The 25901-nt window shown below is 39.2% G+C and overlaps 1 protein-coding gene across 1 annotated transcript in view; it reads left to right on the forward strand.

The window, feature by feature from the left end:
- prkg3 (protein kinase cGMP-dependent 3) overlaps nucleotides 1-25901 on the forward strand; it is a 158621-nt gene that overhangs the window by 118892 nt on the left and 13828 nt on the right. The window contains exons 13-18 of the mRNA XM_039748434.1: nucleotides 2087-2128; nucleotides 9365-9503; nucleotides 10732-10874; nucleotides 14163-14252; nucleotides 24951-25092; nucleotides 25195-25358. Coding sequence (XP_039604368.1) covers nucleotides 2087-2128; nucleotides 9365-9503; nucleotides 10732-10874; nucleotides 14163-14252; nucleotides 24951-25092; nucleotides 25195-25358 — 720 coding nt within the window. The remainder of the gene's footprint in view (nucleotides 1-2086; nucleotides 2129-9364; nucleotides 9504-10731; nucleotides 10875-14162; nucleotides 14253-24950; nucleotides 25093-25194; nucleotides 25359-25901) is intronic.

Consider the following 25901-nt stretch of genomic DNA (forward strand, 5'->3'; position numbering starts at 1 on the left):
GAGACACCCGGAGAGCTGCCGGGAGGACAGCCGGCACTTCCGCCACGCTGGGGCGTGGCCAAGGGAGGAATGCCGGGAACACCAGGTGCTCATCCGGGAGCTGTATATAAGGGGCCGCCTCCCTCCAGTCATTGGCAGAAGTCGGGTGGAAGAGGACAGAGCTGGAGTGAGGACTGGAGGCGGCCAGGAGAGAAAGGCACAGAGACTGTGAGGCCTGGACTTGGGGGAATCGGTGCAAGAGGCACTGGGGTTGTGAGTGCACGAAGTTTTGTAAATATTTGTAAATAAACAGTGTGTTGGGTGATGAACAACATGTCTGCCTGTCTGTGTCCGGGCCAGCGTCTACAATATATTGCTCTACTTTCCCCTATTGTATTATTAATATGTAGCCTTAGAATGCCTAATCTCACAGACTTACCACTGTATATAACATCCCCACCTTCCCTTCTATATCTACTGTATAACCTCAGGCAATTAGATGTAGTAAAAAGACAAGCAGGAGCTAAGTTACACATAAAATAATGTATTACTGATAATATTCATAAATAATAACAAAATGCAAAGTACATTTGAATATTGGCAACCATACAACCTGATAAAATGGTGATGTGTAATTCAGGTGGCCCACAGACTTGTAGTTACTTAATGTCTCGAGTTAAGGCATCACTGGTGCTCAGCTTTTAGCCACATGTCTGTTCCAAATGGCTGAAACTGTGCTCTTGATTGTGTTGTCTTCAGTTCATGGTGTGCTGGTCTTCCTCAGTTGTTAACACGAGAAAGATACTTCTACATCATCACAGGTTAGCAAGAGAAAGGTACTTATTCATCATATGTTGGTTAGAGAGAGAGAATGTGGTTGAGCAAGCAAATTTATAGGTTTTCTGTCCAACCCCATCAGCCAATCCAGACAGCCATATCTCAGACCAATGGGGGAAATAGTACATCTTAACACCTGCCACGCCCCCAAACCATATGTTAAACATCCTGGCTTCCTTGCAGGGGGGTTAAAAGACTTTAGCAGAGAAATACTCATCAAACTGGTTTAAGACACATCCCCCCAAATCCTGTCGTAAAATTAGTTAAATAATTAATTAAACGGCGGGGGCAAACATGACTACCTCTCACCAAAGTAACACTAAATTACATTGCTTTGCCTAGATTACAAGTAAAGACATACAAAACATTTATCAAGTTATATGCAAAATCTTACATCACAACAGAGTCTAACAAATTATTAAAGTAACGTAAAACAAAGACTTGCTGCCCTGTATAGTCTCACTAGGTGTCTCAGTGAATCTGTGTATTGTGGTAGTGGCTACACATGCACCCACAAACACACCCAAATAAATCTGCCAAATCCGTAATATGCTGATTCCTCCAAAGTAGGTCTTTCCTCCTCAGTGCTGACTCAAAGCTCAAACAGCTTTGTGGGGTCGGCAATTTATACCTCAGTCACATAACTGTGGGGGAGCCACCACAACAAATTGTTTCGGTTTGGAGGCTTTAGCTGTCATTACACCCCAGACTCTTATGACAATTTTGAAATGAATTCTTCTGTGCACGAGCAGCTAGCCTAGGGGGCCTTCTATCAATGAAATCGATCATCTCTTCTCCAGTATTTTAGCAATAGAAAAAATGTGTTTCCCCATTAGTCCTGAAAAATAGAACCTGTTACTTCCACTCCTCATCTCCTTGTGCTACTACAGTACAGGAAAAAAAAACTGACACATTTCAGCAGCTTATTTCATGTTATCGAATATTGAGGAAAAGGAAAGATAAATGTTCCGGTGACTCGCTAGAGATCACACCTTGGCCTTTGACAGGCAGCTGTCCTCTAAGGAGGACCTGCAATTTCTAGTCTGGTGTACAATGGTCAGTTGGTGTGTACTGAGTATATGAGCCCATGGGAAGGGAAGATGAATAGAACTAAAAATTACTCACTGACTCTAGTCCTTTTTGTATTGCTTTGACATGTTTTTTATTGTTTATTAATGACTCTTGAGAAAATGTGATCCTTTTATTAAAGCATATATATGCAAATGTAAAACAATAACAAATAACCAAAAACATTACTTTTCTTCTACAGTTGTGACCTCTTTGAAAAGTCTTCATTGTCTGAAAAGAAAAGGTAAAAGTTTTGTACTAAATATTGGGAAGTAAGGGCTTTCTAAACAAATAGTATAAACCAAAATTTAACAAAATAATTATTGAGTGTATTATTTAATATTAACCACAGTACAGGTAATAGAGTCATTTTAAAATATTTGCTATCTCTTGCCCTACATGTACTTTGCCTTTCTCCTGTATTTGTGTATGTGAACATTTCTTAAGATAAGATAAGATTCCTTTAATGTCATTGCATAACACTTACAATGAGATTCTGGTTCACTACCTGAAACGAAGCTTGAAACTATACATTTAAAAAAAATATATATAGTTTACGCATTACACAATTGTCAGCATGTGCAAAAATAAATACATATTGCACAAGTTAAGATAATAAATAAATAATGATAAATATAATATTTCAAAATTACAATATGTCTATTAGGCGTTTGATTTCAGTACAGTGTTTAGTAATTTGCTTTGGGGTAGAAACTGTTCATCAGACTGCGCAGTCTACTTTATATCTTCTCCCTTAGGGGAGAAGTTCAAACAGTTGGTTTAAGTATTTAAGGTTTCTTTATTTAGTCATGTTTACACAAGAAAATATGAAATTTGCCTTTTCAGTTGCATCTAATAACAGACAGAATGAAATTAAAACAGACAAATAGAAACAAGAAAGGTTAAGGTAAGGCAGTTAAATAATACATATTTACACCAAAAAAAAGGTTACAGGATATATATCAAAAACCTTAATCATTATCTCCAATATTTCTTATTAAAAAGTTGTATGGCACAAGGAAGAAAGGAATTTTTGGAGCGATTTGTGTGGGTTTTCAAAGAGACTGTCCTTTCTGATTTACTGAAGTTTAGTTCTACATGTAATGGATGTCTGTCATCATTTGAGATGATTTCCAGTTTCTTTAACATTGCCCTCTAAAACACACTAGTCAAATCATCTACATCAGCCCCAATAACTTTAGCTGCATACTTCGTAATCTGCTGGAGCTTTTTTGAGTTTAGGTTTGTCGGACTATTAAACCAGGCAATGAAACTGAAAGTGATCACAGACTGGATCAGACTGCGATAAAAGGACAACATGAGGTCCTTGTCTACTTTAAACAGTTTGAGTTTATGGAGGAGAAATAAGCACTGGTTGCATTTAGACAATATTGTTTTTGTATTAGTATCCCAGTTAAGATTGTTATCTAGGTAAATTCCTAAGTATTTATATTCAGTCACTATTTCTACCTCTTCTCTCAGAGCTACAGTAGGTGAGCATACAGATTTCTGTCTCTTAAAATCAAATATCATTTATTTGGTCTTTTTTACATTTAGAGTGAGAGAGTTTTTATTGCACCAGTTTACCATACAGTCCACTTGATTTAGGTAGTGGCTTTCATCCCCCCCAGATATGCGTGCTATGAGCATGGTGTCATCATTATACTTGATAATGGAGCAGTGATCATTGTTCTCAGGTCACTTGTGTACAGAGTAAACAGTAATGGTGATAAGACACACCCCTGCGGAATTCCTATGTTTGAATGAATGACTCTTGAAAAAGTGTCCTGTACTTTAACTGTCTGTGAACGATTTAAAAGAAAGTCCTGAATCCATAGTGTAATAAATGGGTTTACATTCATATTGTTCAATTTCTCAATCAGTATATGAGGCTGGTATTGAACGCTGAAGAAAAATCCAAAAATAGTGCTCTGACATATGAACCAGGCTAATCAAGAAAGGTGTAGATTTGATGTAAGATAACAAGCAGAGCATCTTCCACACTTCTGTTTGCACAATAAGCAAATTGATTGTTGTCTTGAAAAGACTTTGTCTCTGTCATTAAAATGTTTTTCACCAAATGTTCAAAGCATTTCATTGGAATAGATGTAAGGGCCGCTGGTCTGTAGTCATTTACACAGCTTGGCCTAGAAACCTTAGATACAGGGGTAATGATTGATTGTTTCCACAGATTAGGTACAATACCACAAGTCAGAGAACAGTTAAAAAGCAAATGAAAAACTGGAGAGAGCTGCTTAAAGCAAGACTTTAAGAGCCGACCTGATATGCCATTTGGTCCTACTGCCCTGTTGGTTTTGGCCTGCCGCAAGCCTTTCCCTGCTTCAGTTAAACTGAAACCCATCACAGCAGAATTTCTGGTGTTTTTATAAAGTTTATTTCTGTATTTTGGGTGCTGAAATCACTTGTTTCAAATCTGCCAAAAAAGTTATTCAGTTCATCTGCTAAAAGCTTGTGGTCTTTGTCAGCTGGAAAATTCACATTCTTTTTAGAGCCCAGTCCTGTAATTGTTTTTATTCCCTTCCAGACCTGCTTTGGATTGTTATCATTAAACCACCTCTTGATATTTTCCCCATACATCTTTTTGTATATATATCTATATATATTGTAGTGACCCGTGGTTGAGTCTTAAAGTTTTCAGAGCCGAACTCAGCCGTGCACTTCCCCCAAGCTGGTCGGCCAGCGGAATGCCAGCGCCATGCACGCAGCTGTACCTAGCTCATTAGGCAAGCGAGCACTCGTGTCGCATACACCGCATCGACTCGAGTGTCTCGCAATCATTGCTTAGATGAAATCTTAGCAATACACAGCTCTGTCCTGTTGTATCTCTTTATTAGAGCAGATAGTCAGAAAACAAAACACAATCTCATTGCAAAGCCATTGCAAAGGTCATTAACGAAGCCATCTTTCTCATTGATGGTAACTATTTACAATTTAATAACCCCGGATGGCAATAACCCAAACCCACCCCACTAGTTGAACACAAACACATACAACAATTACAACAGGAACAATAATTCGATTGCCTTGCTAATTTAACACAACAGTAAACTTTACATAAATTACCCACAATGCATCATGCCGCCAGCACTGGCTGCTGGGTCACTACACAATAATTCACTAAGGCAAGACACCCATGGAAAGCGGCGTGGATTCACTAAGCCGTCGACAAATAAGACACCTATGGCGCATGCAGGGAGGAGCCACACCCACCAACTTCAAGACCATTGGATACGACGACAACTCGCAGAGCCACGCCCACCAACTCGGACGCGACGACACAGAAGGAACGGCGTTATTTATATTCGTTTGTCGTGGAGGCCTCATGTAGCTCCGAGCCACCTTGACTGCTCATAGAGGCATGTTTCTTGCCATATGCAGCGTGTAAAATGGTTTGCAAGGGGTATCCCATGGGATCCTTAAAACAATCCTTTACAACTGAGGTTAAAACACAATGAAGTAAGCAGTCTTTAAAAAACGAGTTTTAGGTTACAACGCACGACCGCCTCCGCCATAGCAAACTGTTTTACACACAACATACAGCAATTCGCATCCGTGACAAACATGCGTCTTCTTCACTCACGGACAATTATATGTTGCTCTCTCCAGAGTTCCATCTTTTCATTCACTTTCAGTTGTAACCTCTAACCCTCTCTTTTTAGACAACTGTGTCTTTCCAGAAGTTTTCAACCATCAATAAATAATTATGCCGCGGGTTCACTATTGTGTTGTATTTTGCTCTCTCCAGAGTTCCATCTTTTCATTCATTTACTGTTGTATTCTCACACCAACCCATTTTAGACAACCATGTCTTTCCAGAAGTGTTTAGCATTCAATAAATAATTATGCATGAGATTGAGCGTGTGTCTAGGCGTGGGTAAGCCGTTGAACCCCATTCAGGCTGCAAACCGTGGAATTCCCACTAAGTGCGACTCATACGCTCCCACAGTTTTCGTCCCTACCCTTTGTACACACCCCCCTCCCACCTCACTACTACCGTGGTCAGGTGTCTTGGTGGATTATATATAGAAAAGCAGCAAAAACGCACAGAGCAATGAAACGTCTACGTCAGTCACAGGTGCATCTGGACTGTGTAAAGACGACAACGACTCAAGTGACGAGTTGGAGGTGGGCACATAAGCAGGCAGTGCATACTGAACGAGAAATCAGCAGACAGGCATGACGGAGGGAGCTGAATGGACGTCCTTCTCCTCTCCTCCCGTTCCACACTCCGCGCCGTGCACCCCCATCCCTCCGTCTGGCAGGAGAATCCGACAGTTTTCAGTCACGGACGATTGTGTGTTGGTTCGTTCCTTGCATTGTTACAATGTTGCTTTTCTTGCTGATTTATTACATTACTGATTTTTTCAAATGTTAATTTTCTCCCTGTGCTTAAAAATCATTAAAAAACCGGCCTGATTATGCGGCGTATGATACGGCGCGTGTTGGCTAGTATTGTATATTTTGTTTAATTAACCAGTTGGTGTGCTGCGTGATACAAGTCCTTTACGATGCTACTTGTCTTCTGCAGACATCGAGAAGTGTAGTTGTCTTCCAAGGTACATAAAGGTGTGTTGATAATTTTCTGTGCTGTTTTAATGAATCTTTGAAGAGCCTTTTTGTTAGCTGCTGAGCTGTAGTCATACCATCTGAGTATCCCATGAGTCAGGTCACTTTCAATGGAACAAAGATAGAAAGACTGCATATTTCAGATCTCCTCGTCCAATATTTTTCCTTCAGGGCAATGAGATCAACTTTCCAATTTCTCTTATCATTGCCTCATTCTCACCTCATAAAGAAAGGTGACCAAGCTTTGTCAGCGGTTGCTCCAAAACTCCGGAACGAGTTACCTTTATTTGTCAGAACTGCTTCCATGGTCCTGAGACACATCTTGTTTCTTGGGCTTTAGGAGATGTTGAATTATGTTTTTGCTTTGCTATGGCTTGGAAGTCATTCTGTTCCTTTACACTTTAGGGTTTGCAGACCAAGTTGTATTGTTTTTGTTTGCATAGTTTTATTCAGTGTTTTATTCAGTGTTTTATATGTCAGAGTTTCATTTTTGTTTTACTTTGTACAGCACTTCAGTACAGCTGTTGTAAATGTGCTTTATAAATAAATTATTATTATTATTATAGGGTGGCACGGTGGCACAGTGAGTAGCACTGCTGCCTCCCAGTTAGGAGACTCGGGTTCGCTTCCTGTGTCCTCCCTGCGCGGAGTTTGCATGTTCTCCCTGTGCCTGCATGGGTTTCCTCCCACAGTCCAAAGACATGCAGGTTAGGTGCATTGGTGATTCTAAATTGTCCTTGGTGTGTGGGTGTGTGAGTGTGCGCACTCTGCCCGGAGTTTGTTTCCTGTCTTGTGCCCTGTGTTGGCTGGGATTGGCTCCAGCAGACCCTGTGACCCTGTAGTTAGGATATAGCGGGTTGGATGATGGATGGATATTATTATTTATTATTATGATGATTATTATTATTAGGGAAATAAAGGCTGAAATCTAGACAAAACATGTCCAACCTTTTCACTCTCAAAAAAGATTTTATGACCAACAGTATTTAGTGAAAAACAAGTGGATTAATTTTTTGAAAAGAATTAAAAATACTAATAAACTGTCTTGGTTGCTAATGTATGCATATCCTTTTAACTGTTACATAATGGGTGCACCTTTTTCTTTGATTTTAGTAATAGTTGTGTCTGGACAGGTCATCTGCACTATTCTGCCAAAGAGTTTAAACTATTGAGTCGATCTTCTGTGTACAATTCTATTTAAGGCGAGCCTATAGATTTTCTATAGGACTGAGATTTTGACTCTTACTAGTCCATTTCATGGCACTGAATGACACAGATTGATCACACTTAATGGTTGAATTGGCTATGTACTTCAGATCATTCTGATGGTGAAAGATGCAATTTATCTTTAACTTAGAAAATACTTATCCTTCTGGCAGATGGCAACAAATTTTGCACCCAGTTCTCCTGATATTTAGAAATAATTTTGCCTTCCATCCTAATCACTGCTGAATAGAAGCAGCCCTTTTGTATGATTCTGTCATTGCAATGTATAACAGTAGGTAATGTGTTATTTGGGCAATTAGATGTGATGGCTTTACATCTACTTTGTCTGGTGAAACTATGCAAAATGTTTCTACATTGGTCTTATCAGGCAGTGATGCATTTTTCCCTCATGGTTTCCTCATGTTTCTTCTAGTGAGAGTTTAGATGCTCTCAGATTTGCGAGAAATGGTTTCTATCTTGACACGCTACCCCACACCTCACATTTGTGGAGAACATGAAAAATAGTGTTATATTCAAGGGTGTCCAGTTACTTTCTTTAATCATGCTATTGGCCTCTTGTTAGCTTCTGTGTCCAGCAGGGGGCACTTGCTCCCTAGGAACATGTTCTTTTTTAGAAATGGATCACATAACTGAACCTGTATATATATACAGCAGGGAAAATAAGTATTGAATGTGTCAAAGTTTTTCTCAGTAAATATATTTCTAATGTGGCTATTGACATGAAATTTACACCAGATGTCGGTAACAACCCAAGTAATCCACACATACACATAAATCAAAACAAATATGTCCATAAATTATGTGTAATAAAGTGGAATGACACAGGGAATATGTATTAAACATGCTTACTGAAATTTATTTTATACTTAGTAGAAAAGCTTCTGTTGATAATGACAGCTTCAAGACGCCTCCTGTTTGGAGAAACTAGTCGCCTGCATTGCTCAGGTGTGATTTTAGCCCATTCCTCCATACAAACTGTCTTCAAATCTTGAAGGTTCTGGGGCCTTTTCTATGAACTCTGATCTTCAGTTCTTTCCATAGTTTTCAAGTAGAATCGAGTCAGGTGGTTGACTGAGCCATTCTAACAGCTTTATTTTCTTTCTCTGAAACCAATTGAGAGTTTCCTTGGCTGTGTGTTTGGGATCATTGCCTTGCTGAAATGTCCACCCTTGTTTCATCTTCAGCATCCTGGTAGATGGCAGCAGATTCTTATCAAGAATGTCCTGTTACATTTCTCCATTCATCCTTCCTTCAATTATCTGAAGTCTGCCAATACCATATGCTGGAAAACAGCCCCATACCATGATGTTCCCACCTCCAAACTTCACTGTTGGTATGGTGTTTTTGGGGTGATATGTAGTGCCATTTTTCCTCCAAAAATGGTGTGTGGTGACACCTTCACTTGTTTTGCAGTACTCCACACCAACGACTGATCTGTCCAAGTCATGCCATCACCACTCCTTCTGAACCTTGGTCTGCTTAACCTAATGTACTAATGTAGTGATTAGCACATGTTTCGGCACAACTTGAGGGAATTATTCAGTTTTTCAATATTTTGCCTTCAATCTGTTGAATTTATCTCAGTTTAAATATACTGAAATGTATTAACACCTCTTGTTCCATACTTTTACTAATGCCATATTGTTTCTCTTTCATGTTGAAACAGTTGTATATTCAGTTCTCATAACTCTAGACTCCACGCCTCACTGAAGCTTAAGGATTTAGTTCCAGTGTTATATCAGGATGGAAAATACCAGGGAAGTCCAGTTACCCTAGGAGTTGGAGGTTTTGGACGTGTTGAACTTGTAAGATTTGATCTTATGTTTTAATATTATTTTAAAAAAATTTTATTTATTAAAACTATTTTGGTAAATCCATGTTATAAGAAAAAAAATAACTATGTAAAGTACAAAGCTACAAGATAATCTATGCATAACTTACTGTATATACTGCAATGTTTCATAGAGTCCAAGCCTATCCCAGTAGCTAAGAAGGAAAAGTAATAAAAATACCCTCATTGTTGGGCAGACCAATTACAGGGCACACTTATGGATTATACCTACAGTGGGACAATTTAAAGCTTTGATCAAACCCAACTAGTTCTAAATTTCTATCTTCTCTTCACTCTTTTGGTCATGTTCACAGTCTGCATTCCTTCCAAGAGGATGCTTCTGAGTATCCACTGAGGGAGCCTTATGTCAAAGGCAGTGGGGCTTGCATTCTTGGTATTATAGCTCTGAAATTCTTAAGTGGCAAACTGGGGGGTAACTGGGAGAAAGAAAATTATGAAATTCTCAAATAATACTCCATTGGAAGGGAATAATCTTTATAAAGCATGGCTCTGTCTCCAGAAGGATTATACTGTTGGCTGTTAAAACAGTTGCTTCCCCACATCTAAAAGACATGTGTGTCAGTTTAGTGTATGTATGTTTTTCAGGGTAGGCTTGCAATTGACTGGTGCCCCTTCCAAAAGTTGGTTCTCACTTTGCACCCCTTGCTGCCAGGATTGGCTCTTGAGCCTGAACTGGATTAAGTGGGCTTTACAATGTTATGTTATAAAGCAGCATACGTCAAGTGGGCATAAACTAGATGTGGAGAAAAAAAAAGTCTGTACTATGTACTATAACACAAATGTTGGGTTATGACATTTTTATCAGCTAATTAATGCTTTGTTTAAACAATATCAGTTGCTGGTAGTCATTTTATTTTCCATTGCCTTCTGTTAATATTGCGCAGAGGTTTATTAAATTGTGTTCTACTCAAAGGTGTCCTGATCTTTCTGTCCATGGATGAGTTCTTTCCTTTTATACGTGTAACAACATAACATTTGACATATATATCCCATATTTAGACTAAAATGCAAAGCCGATTTTATGTTATGCAAAACTATATCTTTGCTTTAAACATACATTCATAATAAAAAAAAAACCCTACATTCAAGTTTTAATAATATAAATCATTTTATTTTTTAATTGTATTTAAAACCATTTTTTTCCAGCTAATCTTTAGTCTAAACCTCTTCTGTTTTATTAGATGACAACACCCATTTCATGTCCAGCAGAATATTTTGCCTTGAAACGAGTCAGTAAGAAACTAATTGTGTCGAAAAGACAGCAAGATCATATCATGCTGGAGAAGAAGATTCTTCAAGATATTCAGTGCAACTTTGTTGTCAAGTAAGCAACTATCACTCTTTTGTAGCCATACAGATGTGATTTAACCAGAGGATAGTTCTCTCTGCATATTACAGTTCTTGATATTTTAGGATTGTTAAAAATATAGTCCTTAAAGCAACCTGAACAAGGAAACCTACAGGTGGTACAGTGGTCAGAACTGCCACCCCAAAACTCAAGGATTTGATTTTTGTAAGGTGGATTTTGCTGTTCTCTCTGTGTCTATAGATGTTTTCACCAAAAAGGCCTGCATGGTGAAGAGGTGTCCTAAAGAGGCTGTTGATAATAAAATCAGTGGGTTTCTAATTTAATTAACCATCAAAGCAAAATTCATGAAAAGTTTAAAGTTTTTTTACACCTGCCACACTTATGTTTATTTAAGAATTGGTTCATAATTTTTAAGTCGAATGAACAGAACAGAAAAAATGGAGATAGATAGATAGATAGATACTTTATTAATCCCAAGGGGAAATTCACATATTCCAGCAGCAGAATACTGATAAAGAACAATATTAAATTAAAGAGTGATAACAATGAAGGTATAACAGACAGATAGTAGCTTTGTATAATATTAACGTTTACCCCCCCGGGTGAAATTGAAGAGTCGCATAGTGTGGGGGGGGAACGTTCTCCTCAGTCTGTCAGTGGAGCAGGACAGTGACAGCAGTCTGTCGCTGAAGCTGCTCCTCTGTCTGGAGATGATCCTGTTCAGTGGATGCAGTGGATTTTCAATTATTGACAGGAGCCTGCTCAGTGCCCGTCGCTCTGCCACGGATGTTAAACTGTCCAGCTCCGTGCCTACAATAGAGCCTGTCTTCCAGTTTGTCCAGGCGTGAGGCGCCCTTCTTCTTTATGCTGCCTCCCCATCACACCACTGTGTAGAAGAGGGCACTCGCCACAAACGTCTGATAGAACATCTGCAGCATCTTATTGCAGATGTTGAAGGACGCCAGCCTTCTGAGGAAGTATAGTCGGCTCTGTCCTTTCTTACACAGAGCATCAGTATTAGCTGTCCAGTCCAATTTATCATCCAGTTGCACTCCCAGGTATTTATAGGTCTGCACCCTCTGCACACAGTCACCTCTGATGATCACGGGGTCCATGAAGGGCCTGGGCCTCCTAAAATCCACCACCAGCTCCTTGGTTTTACTGGTGTTCGGTTGTAGGTGGTTTGAGTCGCAACCATTTAACAAAGTTCTTGATAAGTATAAATATTAATTTAAAATAGCATTTAATGCATATGGGTAACCTGAATTAACATGAGGAAACTGAACCCTTTTCAGTAATTTATATTTTGTCTGCCTTATTGTTCACAGAAAAATACATATTTAGTTAATGTATTTCATTTTATAAGTTGAAGAAGTAATTTGCAGAATTGTGCTAAGCTTGTACTTAACATTTTACTGAATTTTAGTAATGAGGTTCCTAATAAGGGTACCTCCATAGTAAAAACTCAGGACCTCTAACTAGCATCAAAGAATTAGACATTCAGGAAGCTAGCTATTTGTTAATTTTATGCTAAAGACATTAATAAAAAAGTTCCAAGCATTAATTAATAAATAGATAACAAAAACATGAAATTCTCAAAATTCATTTATCCATGAACGGGAGCGTATTTATTCATAACATATACACTCACCTAAAGGATTATTAGGAACACCATACTAATACGGTGTTTGACCCCCTTTCGCCTTCAGAACTGCCTTAATTCTACGTGGCATTGATTCAACAAGGTGCTGAAAGCATTCTTTAGAAATGTTGGCCCATATTGATAGGATAGCATCTTGCAGTTGATGGAGATTTGTGGGATGCTCATCCAGGGCACGAAGCTCCCGTTCCACCACATCCCAAAGATGCTCTATTGGGTTGAGATCTGGTGACTGTGGGGGCCATTTTAGTACAGTGAACTCATTGTCATGTTCAAGAAACCAATTTGAAATGATTCGATGTTTGTGACATGGTGCATTATCCTGCTGGAAGTAGCCATCAGAGGATGGGTACATGGTGGTCATGAAGGGATGGACATGGTCAGAAACAATGCTCAGGTAGCCCGTGGCATTTAAACGATGCCCAATTGGCACTAAGGGGCCTAAAGTGTGCCAAGAAAACATCCCCCACACCATTACACCACCACCACCAGCCTGCACAGTGGTAACAAGGCATGATGGATCCATGTTCTCATTCTGTTTACACCAAATTCTGACTGTACCATTTAAATATCTCAACAGAAATCGAGACTCATCAGACCAGGCAACATTTTTCCAGTCTTCAACTGTCCAATTTTGGTGAGCTCGTGCAAATTGTAGCCTCTTTTTCCTATTTGTAGTGGAGATGAGTGGTACTCGGTGGGGTCTTATGCTGTTGTAGCCCATCCGCCTCAAGGTTGTCCGTGCTGTGGCTTCACAAATGCTTTGCTGCATACCTCGGTTGTAACGAGTGGTTGTTTCAGTCAAAGTTGCTCTTCTATCAGCTTGAATCAGTCGGCCCATTCTCCTCTGACCTCTAGCATCAACAAGGCATTTTCGCCCACAGGACTGCCACATACTGGATGTTTTTCCCTTTTCACACCATTCTTTGTAAACCCTAGAAATGGTTGTGCGTGAAAATCCCAGTAACTGAGCAGATTGTGAAATACTCAGACCTGCCCGTCTGGCACCAACAACCATGCCACACTCAAAATTGCTTAAATCACCTTTCTTTCCCATTCTGACATTCAGTTTGGAGTTCAGGAGATTGTCTTGACCAGGACCACACCCCTAAATGCATTGAAGCAACTGCCATGTGATTGGTTGATTAGATAATTGCATTAATGAGAAATTGAACAGGAGTTCCTAATAATCCTTTAAGCGAGTGTATGTATAATTAACTTAATTTCCTTACCCACTTATTTAAAAGTATGTAAAGTGGGAATGAACGCAGAACTCGATGTGAGGCAAAAAGTAACCCTGAGTCAGAACTAGAAAACCTAGAGAAAGTTCACACAGGCATAGGAAGAACCCAAGAAGGCAGTGACCAAGGTGTCCTTGAGCTGTGAGAGAATAGCACTAATCACTGCATTAATATGTTACATTATAATTATATATAGTGTGTAAAATATTTTAGAACATTCAGTATTTGTCTATTGATATTGCTACTTGTGTATCCACATATACAAGTAGCAATGGGGATGAAATTTTGGAACATATTAGCTAGTATATAAACAAGCGAGCATGATGGACCAAATGGTCTCCTCTCATTTGTCAAATTTTCATGTTTTTATATTCTTATGTACGTATATTTTAATTCTTTCAGACTGTTTGCTGCCTTTAAGGATTCCAGGTACATTTATATGGTTCTAGAGTTCTGCTCTGGTGGTGAGCTATGGACCAAACTTAGAGAACTGTAAGACATTTTTGGCTTAATATTTTTATATTTTAATCAAGTATTATTTTTTGGCTAATTTAATTCATATGGAATAACTGCCTTATTAATTATCTTAATGTTTATTTTGCATAGTAACTTAGTTCATTAGCCCTCAACTAAAATACTGCTAATTAATACAAAACTCCTACTATCCTACTATGATTGATGCTTTCTATTGAGTTTAAATTTTTTGATGTAAATATTGCTTGTGAATTATCAGCTGGTACAGTTATTGTCATACCAAGTTGGGTTGACGAGCATACAGTTGTTAAAGACTGGTAAGTTAAAGCCCTGAAAGAGTAGACTGGCCAAAAAGGAAGCAAAATACCAGGCAGGCATAGGTGCTGTCTGTGTGGCAGTAAATTGGGTCATACCAAACACATTTGAGAGTATACATTTGTACAGGCTACTTATAAAGGCAGATCTGACTTGTCAGCCTAACTGATAGCCTGCAATGGCGGTGACTGCAAAATCATAATCTCACTAAAGCCACTCATAAACCATAAACTAAATTGTATTCAGGCCTCTGAAATAAACTGGCTAGCCGTGTGATGCAGTGGAAATTTAATAATTATCTTCAAACACTGACCATGATCCCTGTTCATTGTATCAATGCCAGCATATGCAGAGAACACAATGTCACTGTCACAGTGTTAGACAGTAATATCATAAATCATATGATAGATGTTAGTGATCGAAGGAAGGTGGTATTTACCTAGTTTTAATGCAAGATTTAATTTAAGCTCCTTTTGGAGACATTTACTGTATATTTTGACTTTGAATTAAACCTGTCTTGATCAAAGCATTCAAAGCCGAAGGTTGCTGTCATGTTGTTGTGTTAACTATTTTTTTTATTTTGCTGTGTCTGTGTCTCTTCAAGTTGGAAGATTATTATTATTATTACTATTATTACTATCATTACTAGGGGTGGTGTGTCCCCCTGGCTGACTATGGTGGCCCAAACCCCCTCGATAGTTCACTCGCTATTGGTCCATCAGTATATTCCAAGAAAGTCAAAACCCTGGCCCTAAGATTTATTTATAGTTATAGCAAATGCTAAAACTATTGAAAACTGTTGTGTATGCAAGATGAACAGTATCGCTAGTATCTAACTTAATACGGAAGAAGGAATATGACTTCTCCTGTATAAACACCTCGCCATGATTTTGTCAGAAATTGGATGTTTATGCAGCTTTACAATTTGTAAGTGTGTGCCTTTACATTGGCTTTGTCAGGCACTAACACATAATTGAACTACTACTGTTCTTAGTGGATGTATATGAGGCATTTTGTTTGATGTATGTGCGTTAAATTAGTTGTATTGATGTGAGAGTATCATTATTGTAGTCTGCTAATGAAGACAAAAAAATTATATATAGATGTATACTATAAGGCATACAATTTTGAAGAAAAATGAGCGTTGCTTGAAATGGCACACTATTTCACAAACCTTTTTATGTAAATGTAGATTATTATTATTATTGCTTCTGTTTTTTGTAAAGTGAACTAATACAGTTTTAATGGAAATAAGTTACAACAAAAATGTGGTCATTAAAATCGCAAAAATATTCTTATATATAATTTGATACTGTCTGTATGCATGGTGTCAATACCCCATATGTATGGTGTTCGCGTCAATACCCCGTATGTATGGTGTTCGCGTCAATACTTCGACTCAATACAAGTTAGAACCATGCAATGGGACTCTGCTTCTGTAGTTAGAACATAACGTGACAAACGCGGACGCAGTATTGCATGATTGGCTAAGAATGTTCGAATGCTTCAGTGACGCCGCTGGACGGCCGAGTATAGTAAGTTGGTGTTGGTTCGAGCAGATAACAGTAAATTTGGTTGGTTTTTGGAATGTTGGTTTGGTGGGGCATACTTTACAGGACTAACATCGTCAACTGACTTAAACCCGGAACCGTAAGTAATTTAGCACGTATCACCATTTGCTTGGTAATCGAAATCTATCTTTGGGCAGTTCGGTTTAGGCATCCGTCCTTCTGACATCTATTGGCAAACTGATTAATGACAGTTGGGCATTAACAATGGTCATTGTTTAAATTTTAGCCAATCTCAGATCTAAAATAAACCACGCGAACATAATTATTACTCTGACTCTGATTAGAGTCGTAAAATGCGATTTGTTTTGAAAATTTGTTTGCTGGAAAAAATCAAATGAGGTGCGCTGAAGAACTGAGTTCATGTCTTGCAGCCCTGTTTAAACAGGAAGCTCTTCATTACATCGGCTGAAAAGGTCTATTTTAAGCACAAATCAGTGCCATGATAAAATCATTTCAAGGACTTAAAAAACAAACAATTCTTTGCAGAGAAAGTATGGATTTCAGAACGTAGAATTTGTAGCCTGATTCAATCGGGCTCCCAGTCTCTAGTTTATTATAAATCCAAAATAAAATAAACAAAAATCTCCAAAGCATTAAAGGCCAGGCTCCTCATCTGACTTTTTAATGTTGTGTTTTCAGTAAAGTATTACTGCAATTCTCCAGCCACCATAAAAAGCCACACACTGGTTCCATTCCATTTGAACTAGTATGGTCCTAAGGTGCCACCCATTGCATGGCGCCACTCGGGTCTAAATCTGGGATCCTGAGTTGGTTTGTCATGTGCTGGGTGTGGCAATGCGCTGTATCAGCGCATGCTCCTAACATCTGTGCTGCTGAATCTTTCAATATCATTGACAAATCTCTAAACTGAGACAGTAAGAGTGTTAATGACATGCTGTTAAATGCAGCTGAATTTTCTTATTATTTTTATTTTAATGATTTATGCTTTAGCTTATTTTTTGCCCTCCCCACCACTGTTTATGACTAGATGCCACCCATGTGGGTGGCACATAACAAATAGCACACAAATCACGGAGTACATGGTGACATAAACTTATTGACACACCTGCCTGACATATTAATCTCTGTGTCCACTTATTAGGACTTCTTTCTATAAGATTTACAAAGATAATGACAGCCCCATGGGGTAGAGAAGAAAAGGTTTCTTGGTTTTAGTACATTGTTCTTGCAAACAATAGTCTAACCCCCCCACACACTTCCCCCAATTATTCACCAATTACTGAACTGTGCATTTTGAAGGTGCAATTATGACAGGATTTTGTTCCATGAATCCCTCACATGTCATTTAGAGGAGCCTGTACTAAGATACGGCTTAGCAGTTCCAATAAATATGCCATGTCTTCTTTCCAGTACACAAACAGATGACAGACATCCATCCAGCCATTATCCAACCCGCTATATCCTAACTACAGGGTCACGGGGGTCTGCTGGAGCCAATCCCAGCCAACACAGGGCACAAGGAAACAAACCCCGGGCAGGGCACCAGCCCAACGCAGGGTGCACACACACACACATACACACACACCCACACACCAGGGACAATTTAGGACCGCCAATGCACCTAACCTGTAAATAAAATAAAAGCATTCAAAGGAACGAAACATACAGGGGAACTTCCCAGTAGCTTCACCTGACTACTTTTGCTGCTGCTGAATCTAGGACACGGCTCCTTACCTTGCATGGGGATTCTTTTTCATGTATTTTCATGTACGACATAAGTCTCTGATCTTTTTGCCGAAAAATCTCTCTAAAGTGGAAGCAGGTGTAATTGGACAGGCCTCCTGAGATCTCTCTATGCCTAATATAAGACACAAGATATAAGAAAAATGTGTTTATGTTAGAAAATAAAAGACCCCCAGAGAGGGATCACCACATAAAATACAAATAAATGTACAAGTTAAAATAATTTCCAGATACTCCACTGGATGTAGCTGTCATACATCCTCAGCTCTCCTCTTCCATAATGGCTGGCTTATTCTCTTATGTATCTCAAAAGTAACATAAAAAGTACTCTCCCTGCTCAGCTCCATGATTTCTCTCTCACAGCTCTTTCTTCCTTATGCTAATATGATTTAATTTGAACTCTAGATGTAGTGCAGCTCTTTTCCGAAGTTGTGTTAACCTCTTTCCCATACCATGGAATGATTTTTAGGAGAAGGGACTTCCTTATGTTCACTTCGCAAACTAGAGGACTTTTTGCTTCCATGGCTTTTCTGCTTCTCTTGCAAGAGGCTTGGACATCCTTAGTATTGCCAGCCAACCCACTGTGTGCCACTCACTCTTGCGGCAGGATGCTTGAGAGGGTCCAATGCCCTCCATGTTGGTACTGAGATTTTGAGTAGTGATGATGTCTCCTATCTGACTTTAATCATTTGTCATCCAAGCAGCCCATCCCCAATGGATAAGCAACAGATAACAACAACAGCTCTCAATTCAGAAAAGTTTCTTAAATGTAAAAAGCAAGAACGACTGAGACCCTTGACATGAGTATCAAAACTCAGAGACTGATCAAATATGATACCTAAATTACAAATTAGGGATGCATGAGAAGAAGTAGAGATGGTATTAAGTTTCCGAGTAATGGCCGGGTGCAGATCCTTGGGGGTCAACAGTGAAGATATCAGTTTTACGAGCATTTAACTTCAACTAGTTGGCTAGCAGCCATTTATTAACCTTTATACAGTCAACCAAAGACAAGTGGTGTAGTTGTTTCAGCTTCAAAGAACAATAAAGCTGAAGAATAATTGGCATGACTATGGTAGGAGATACCATTAAAAGAACTGATCATTTGAATTAGAGAAAGCATTTATAATTAAAACAAGATAGGTCCAAGGAAAAATTCATGAGGCACCCCAGAAGTCAAAGAGGCAGAAGCAGAAGTAGTTCCACACACATTTATGGAGAAACTCCTGTCAAATAAATATGAAGTAAACCAAGCCAAGGTTGAACTAGTGATTTTTACAGAGTAATTTAACCTTAAAAGGGTCTTATAATCAACCATTCAAAAGACTGAACTAATATCAAGCAGTACAAACACAAAGGTCTTGTCTGTGTCTGCAGCCATTAATAAATCTTTGGATCCTTTAAGGAGAGCTGTTTTTATAGAGAGATGTTTTTGAAAGCTTGACTAGAAATGGTCCAAACGCTTATGTTTCTCAAGGAAAACACTCGGCTGTTTGCTCAACAACCTTTTCTAAATTGTTTGAGATAAACAGGAATTTAGAAATGGGCCTCTACCTTTTAGGAATAGAGGGATTCAATATTAATTTTTTGGGGGTTTTTTTGAACTTCAGGGAGACATTAATTACCGATGCCAGGCTGGGGCCAACAGAATCAAGGACTTTTAAAAACAAAGAACTTGGTAAAACATCTAAAGTGTTGGAAGATCATTTTATTTTCTGACAAGGTAAACTAATTCATCAAGGGGCGTTGGATTAAAAGAGTAAAAAAATAAGGAACAAGGAACCAACTCTTAATAAAGCAGACACTGAAGGAAAAGTAGGTGTACAGTCTGTGATATAGCTATTTTAGAAAGTCATCTCAATCACTGTTTGAAGAGACCAAAATATTACATAGGGCTGGAGATTTTATTAAAGAGAACTTTGAGGTTGCACTTGTTATTAGATATTAACAAATTAGGAGGCCCTGGCTGCTCTCAGCATGTTGTTATAGATAGTAAGCAGATGTTTAAGATGGAGGAGATGCACCTCCAAATTAGGGGTTTTAATCTGACCTTGGTTGCCCCACTGGGTGACTCCAACTCTGTTGTTGCCATTGATGTCATTACCCCATGTTTTTTGTTGTGATAACCAAGAAAAAAAATGTTATCTCATATTTTCATGTTGAACAAAATTCAAAAGGTTTATGATATAATACAAGCAAGTGGTGAATAATGCTGTACAAGGACAAACAATAACAAAAACATCCAAGGAAAAAAGAAAACTTGTGTTACATAATTCATATGTGTGTTAATTATCCAGTTGTATGCTTAGAACATACTAAAGAAAAGTTTTCTTGGCTTAAATATTGTTAAATAAAAATCAGCACACATCATAAATAGGAATTGCAAGGCATTGAGTTTTTTAATTCAAAATCCACCTCTCCCTATCATTCCTGTCTGTTCGAGAGTGTGGATTATTTCTTCTCCACTGTGACCTGCAGCTTCATTTTACATTTTGGGTGGCTTGTGTGTTTGCATAGTGAATGTAAATGATATATCACCAATATTAATTATCACTCAGTATGCAAATGTATTAAATTGCATAAATATTGTAATGTGGATCCTCTGTGTGCTTCCCCATTCAGGAGTGAATAGCGCAGAAACAGATCTTTAATAAAGGCAACAATTTTATTGCACAAAACAAATTTAGGAGGTATGATCAAAAGGAGGAGTCAAAATAACAAACAAGTAAAAGCCAAAATAAAACTGTCCCACTGGACTTGACTATACCAAGTGAATACCCTGCATATAAGGTGGGAGGACTCATCCATTTTCCAATGAAACACAATGGGCCATTGATTCTGACACTGGAGTTACATCCGACTCTTTCGATAATCTCACCTCAGCTCCTCATCACTGTACACTTCTGTTCCATATGATACTTTAGACAGTAAGACTTCCTAGGTTGCTCCCATTTTGCATAACACCTAGTATGTGGAACAAGGTTCCCTGTTCCTTAATTGCCATCAAAAACTCTGTGGGGGTCACTTTATTCTTCTGGTGATATTAAGCTGGTTATATCATTACTGACATCTTTTTATCCATAATGAAGCTCTCCATTTATCAGTCTTCTTGTTTTGGCTGCTCCCGTTAGGGGTTGCCACAGCAGATCATCATTATCTTTCTGTCCTCTGAATCTTGTTCTGCTACACCCATCACCTGCATGTCTTCCCTCACCACATCCATAAACCTTCTCTTAGGCCTTCCTTTTTTCTCTTGCCTGGCAACTCTATCCTTAGCATCCTTCTCCCAATATACTCAGCATCTCTCTTCTGCACATGTCCAAACCAACACAACCTCGCCTCTCTGACGTTGTCTCCCAACCGTCCTACCTGAGCTCACCCTCTAATGTACTCATTTGTAATCCTGTCCATCCTCGTCACACCCAATGCAAATCTCAGCATCTTTAACTCTGCCACCTCCAGCTCTGTCTCCTGCTTTCTGGTCAGTGCCACCATCTTCAACCCATATAACATAGCTGGTCTCACTACCGTCCTATAGACCTTTCCTTTCACTCTTGCTGATATCCATCTGTCACAAATTACTCCTCCACAATGCCTGCACTCTCTTTTTTACCTCTCGTCCACAATCCCCATTACTCTGTACTGTTGATCCCAAGTATTTTAACTCATCCACCTTCGCCAACTCTACTCCTTGCACCCTCACCATTCCACTGACCTCCCTGTCATTTACACACATGTATTCTGTCTTGTTCCTACTGACCTTCATTCCTCTTCTCTCTACAGCATATGTCCACCTCTTCCTCAACCTGCTCCCTACTATCACTACAGATCACAATGTCATCAGCAAACATCATAGTCCATGGGAACTCCTGTCTAATCTCGTCTGTCAACCTGTCCATCACCATTGCAAATATAAAAAGGGCTCAGAGCCGACCCCTGATGTAATCCCACCTCCACCTTGAATGCATCCGTCACACCTACTGCAGACCTCACCACTGTCACACCTCCCTTGTACATATCCTGTACAACTCTTACATACTTCTCTGCCACTCCCGACTTCCTCCTTCCACCCTGTCATATGCTTTCTTCAGGTCCACAAAGACGCAATGCAGCTCCTTCTGGCCTTCTCTATACTTCTCCATCAACACCCTCAGAGCAAACATCGCATCTGTGGTGCTCTTTCTTGGCATGAAACCATACTGCTGCTCACTAATCATCACCTCACTTCTTAACCTAGCTTCCACTGCTTTTTCCCATAACTTCATGCTGTGGCTCATCAATTTTATCCCCCTGTAGTTACTGCAGTCCTGCACATCCCTCTTATTATTAAATATCGCCACCAGTGCACTTCTTCTCCACTCCTCAGGCATCCTCTCACTTTCCAAGATTCCATTAAACAATCTGGTTAAAAACTCCACTGCCATCTCTCCTAAACACCTCCATGCTTCCATAGGTATGTCATCTGGACAAACGGATTTTCCATTCTTCATCCTCTTCATAGCTGTCCTTATTTCCTCCTTGCTAATCCGTTGCACTTCCTGATTCACTATCTCCACATCATCCAACCTCTTCTTTCTCTCGTTCTCTTCATTCATAAGTCTCTCAAAGTACTCTGCTCAACACACACTCCTCGCTTGTGAGTATGTTTCCATCTTTATGCTTTATTACCCTAATCTGCTGCACATCTTTCCCAGCTCAGTCTCTCTGTCTAGCCAATCAGTACAGGTCCTTTTCTCCCTCCTTAGTGTCCAACCTCTCATACAACTCATCATACGCTTTTTCTTTAGCCTTCGCCACCACTCTCTTCACCTTACACCTTATCTCCTTGTATTCTTGTCTACTTTCTGCATCTCTCTGACTATTCCACCTCTTCTTTGCCATCCTCTTCCTCTGTATACTCTCCTGTACTTACCCATTCCACCACCAGGTTTCCTTTTCCTCCTCCCTCTGTCCAGATGTCACGCCAAGCACCCTTCTTGCTGTCACCCTTACTACATCTGCTGTAGTTTCCCAACTGTCTGTTAATTCTTCACTACCACCCAATGCCTGTCTTACCTTCTCCCTAAACTCAACCTTCCAGTCTTCCTTTTTCAACTTCCACCATTTGATCCTTGGTGCTGCCCTCAGTATCTTCCTCTTATTGATCTCCAATGTCATCCTACAGACCACCATCCTATCCTGCTTAACTACACTTTCCCCTACCACTACTTTGCAGTCTTTAATCTCCTTCAGATTAACTCTCCTGCATAGGATGTAATCTACCTGTGTGCATCTTCCTCCACTCTTGTACATCACCCTATGTTCCTCCCTCTTCTTAAAATACGTATTCGCCACAGCCATTTCCTTCCTTTTGGCAAAATCCACTATCTTCTGACCTTCATTCCTCTCCTTGACACCATACCTACCCATCACCTCCTCATTTCCCTGTTCCCTTCACCAACATGTCCATTGAAATCCGCTCCAATTAAAACTTTCTGTTCTTTGGGTACACTGTTCATCACTTCATCCAACTCATTCAAAAAATCTTCTTTCTCATCCATTGCACACCCAACTTGCGGGGCATATGCACTAACAACATTCATCATCACACCTCCAATTTCCAGCTTCATAATCATTACTGACACTCTTTTCACCTTCAGAACACTCTTGACATACAGTTCCTTCAAAATAACCCCTACTCCATTTATCTTCCCATCCACACCATGATAGAACAATTTGAATCCACCTCCGATCCACCTGACCATACTCCCCTTCCATTTAATCTCTTGCACGCACAATATATCAACCTTCCTCCTCTCCATCATATTGGCTAACTCTCTCCCCTTACCAGTCATACTGCCAACATTCAAAGTTCCTACCCTCAGTTCTACTCTCTTTACCTTCCTCCTTTCCTCCTGCCTCCGGACACGTTTCCCCCCTCTTCTTCTCCTTCTTCCCCTTCTTCTTCTTCGGCCAACAGTAGCCTAATTTCCACCAGCATCCTGTTGACTAACATTAATGGTGGCAGTTGTTGTTAACCCGGGGCTCGACCTATCCGGTATGGAAATTTGTATTGTTGTCCGAATATTGATTTGGCAAAATTTTACATAGGATGCCCTCCCCATTTATCCAGGCTTGGGACCGGCACAAAGAAATACACTGGTTTGTGCATCCCCTGTGGCTGGGTTCTCTCCATTTATCAATGTGGGCTCTTTTTTAAAGTAGAAATTCTGTCAGGCCTGTACCCTGTCATTTCTTCTCCCTTTGCCCATTCTGCCCATGGAAAAACACTTTCAGCTGGGCTACCTGTCACAGTGTACTTTTATCAATGATAGTTTTTTGTACCTTGGAATCGATCATCTTCATGGTTTTGTTTTATTTTACTGTGTATTTCTTAAGATTATTTTATTTTTCACAATTCTTTTTTGACATCAGTGGGGCACCATTTTGAATTGACGGTCCATGGTCATACCCATGTTGTTTGTAAAAGGTGGTGTAGTGATTTGTGACAATATTACAAAGACAGTTTCTAAAATGGTGGTACTATAGGACTAATGTCTAAGTTTTGGATGCAAATATAAAAAATTCATGTTAGTTATTTAGGGAGAAAAAATTAGGGCGGTAGGAACTTTGCTTTGTATTACTGACTTTTGAACTTGTTGAATGATTTAATTGCTGTCTTTCTGGTCCTGACCTTTTCAATCTTTTTTGATTTTGATTGGCATTCTTCCCTTTACTGTGTCTTTGTTTATTACTATTACTAGTACATTATTTTCAAATTCCTTTCTTTTGGGAGAAGCCATTGTAATCTATGACATGTACATGTTGAAATGTGCAGGATTTTATTCTTGCAATCATTTTTAAAATTAAGTCTTGCACACCTACTGTCTAAACTGAGATGTTCATAAAACAATGTCTAAGGGTAAGAAGGTACCAAGACAGTAGAAGGTGGTTAAAGAGGCCATTTTACAGAAAGACACGGGGGAAGCATGTTTACAATGTAAAGTTGAGGGGCTAAACGTATGGTGCATTGAGAGTGTCACATAGTTGACAGTTTTATTCACTTTGAGTGAAGTTTGGGCTGCAAAACTGTATATTTGAAGATTTCTACATATTGCAGCTAACGTCTTTTTCCATTGTGGCACAGAAAACGCTTTGAAGAGGTCATTGCTGTATTTTGCACTGCATGTGTTGTTGAGGCATTTTCTTATCTGCACAACAAGGGAATTGTTTATCGAGACCTAAAACCAGAGAATTTAATGTTAGATCGGCATGGATACATCAAACTGGTAGGATCTCCTTCTCTCTTTCAAATTAATTAACAAATTATTTTTTTCTGTGGTTATTAATAACACTTTTCTGATTAAAAATGTCATATTCTAATCTGACAGGTGGATTTTGGCTTTGCCAAGGAGATTGTACGTGGAGAAAAAACCTACTCGTTTTGTGGCACGCCCGAGTATTTAGCTCCTGAGATAATAAAAAATGAAGGGCATGATTTTGCTGCTGATTTCTGGTCACTTGGAGTCTTGATATATGAGCTTCTGACAGGCAGGTAAGGAAAAAAGAAATCTGTCACCCACCTGTCTTTGTGTTGAACCTGTGGATTCCATTACATGATCTTGTTGGTTTGAGCCAAACCCAGAAACCTGAAGCACTTGTCAGGAACCAAACCATAATGGGACAGCAGTCCATTACAGTGGGACTAAATTTAGCATCTCCAGTCAAAGAATGGGGGGGAAACCATGCAGACTCCACACATACACTGTGATTTGAAACTAGGAGTCTTCAGCTGTGAAATGGAAGATCTAATCACCATGTCAATAAGCACCCAGAAAGGTTGGACCCTTTGCAATAAGGAGATCATTTCTACTAGAACATAAGTTTCAAATAAGTGGTGCCTGCCAGTAGTGTGAGTATGCTTGAATATGCATCTATCTCCACTAAAATATTTTTTAAAGCAAATCAATAATATACAGTAAATATGCACAAAATTACATTAGAATAAAATATAATACATAATAATAATTAATTACATTTATATAGCAGTTTTTAAGGTACTCAAAGCACTTTACACAGTGAGTGGGGAGCAACTTCA

This window comes from Polypterus senegalus, chromosome 3 (genome assembly GCF_016835505.1).
Source record: "Polypterus senegalus isolate Bchr_013 chromosome 3, ASM1683550v1, whole genome shotgun sequence".
Taxonomy (NCBI): domain Eukaryota; kingdom Metazoa; phylum Chordata; class Cladistia; order Polypteriformes; family Polypteridae; genus Polypterus; species Polypterus senegalus.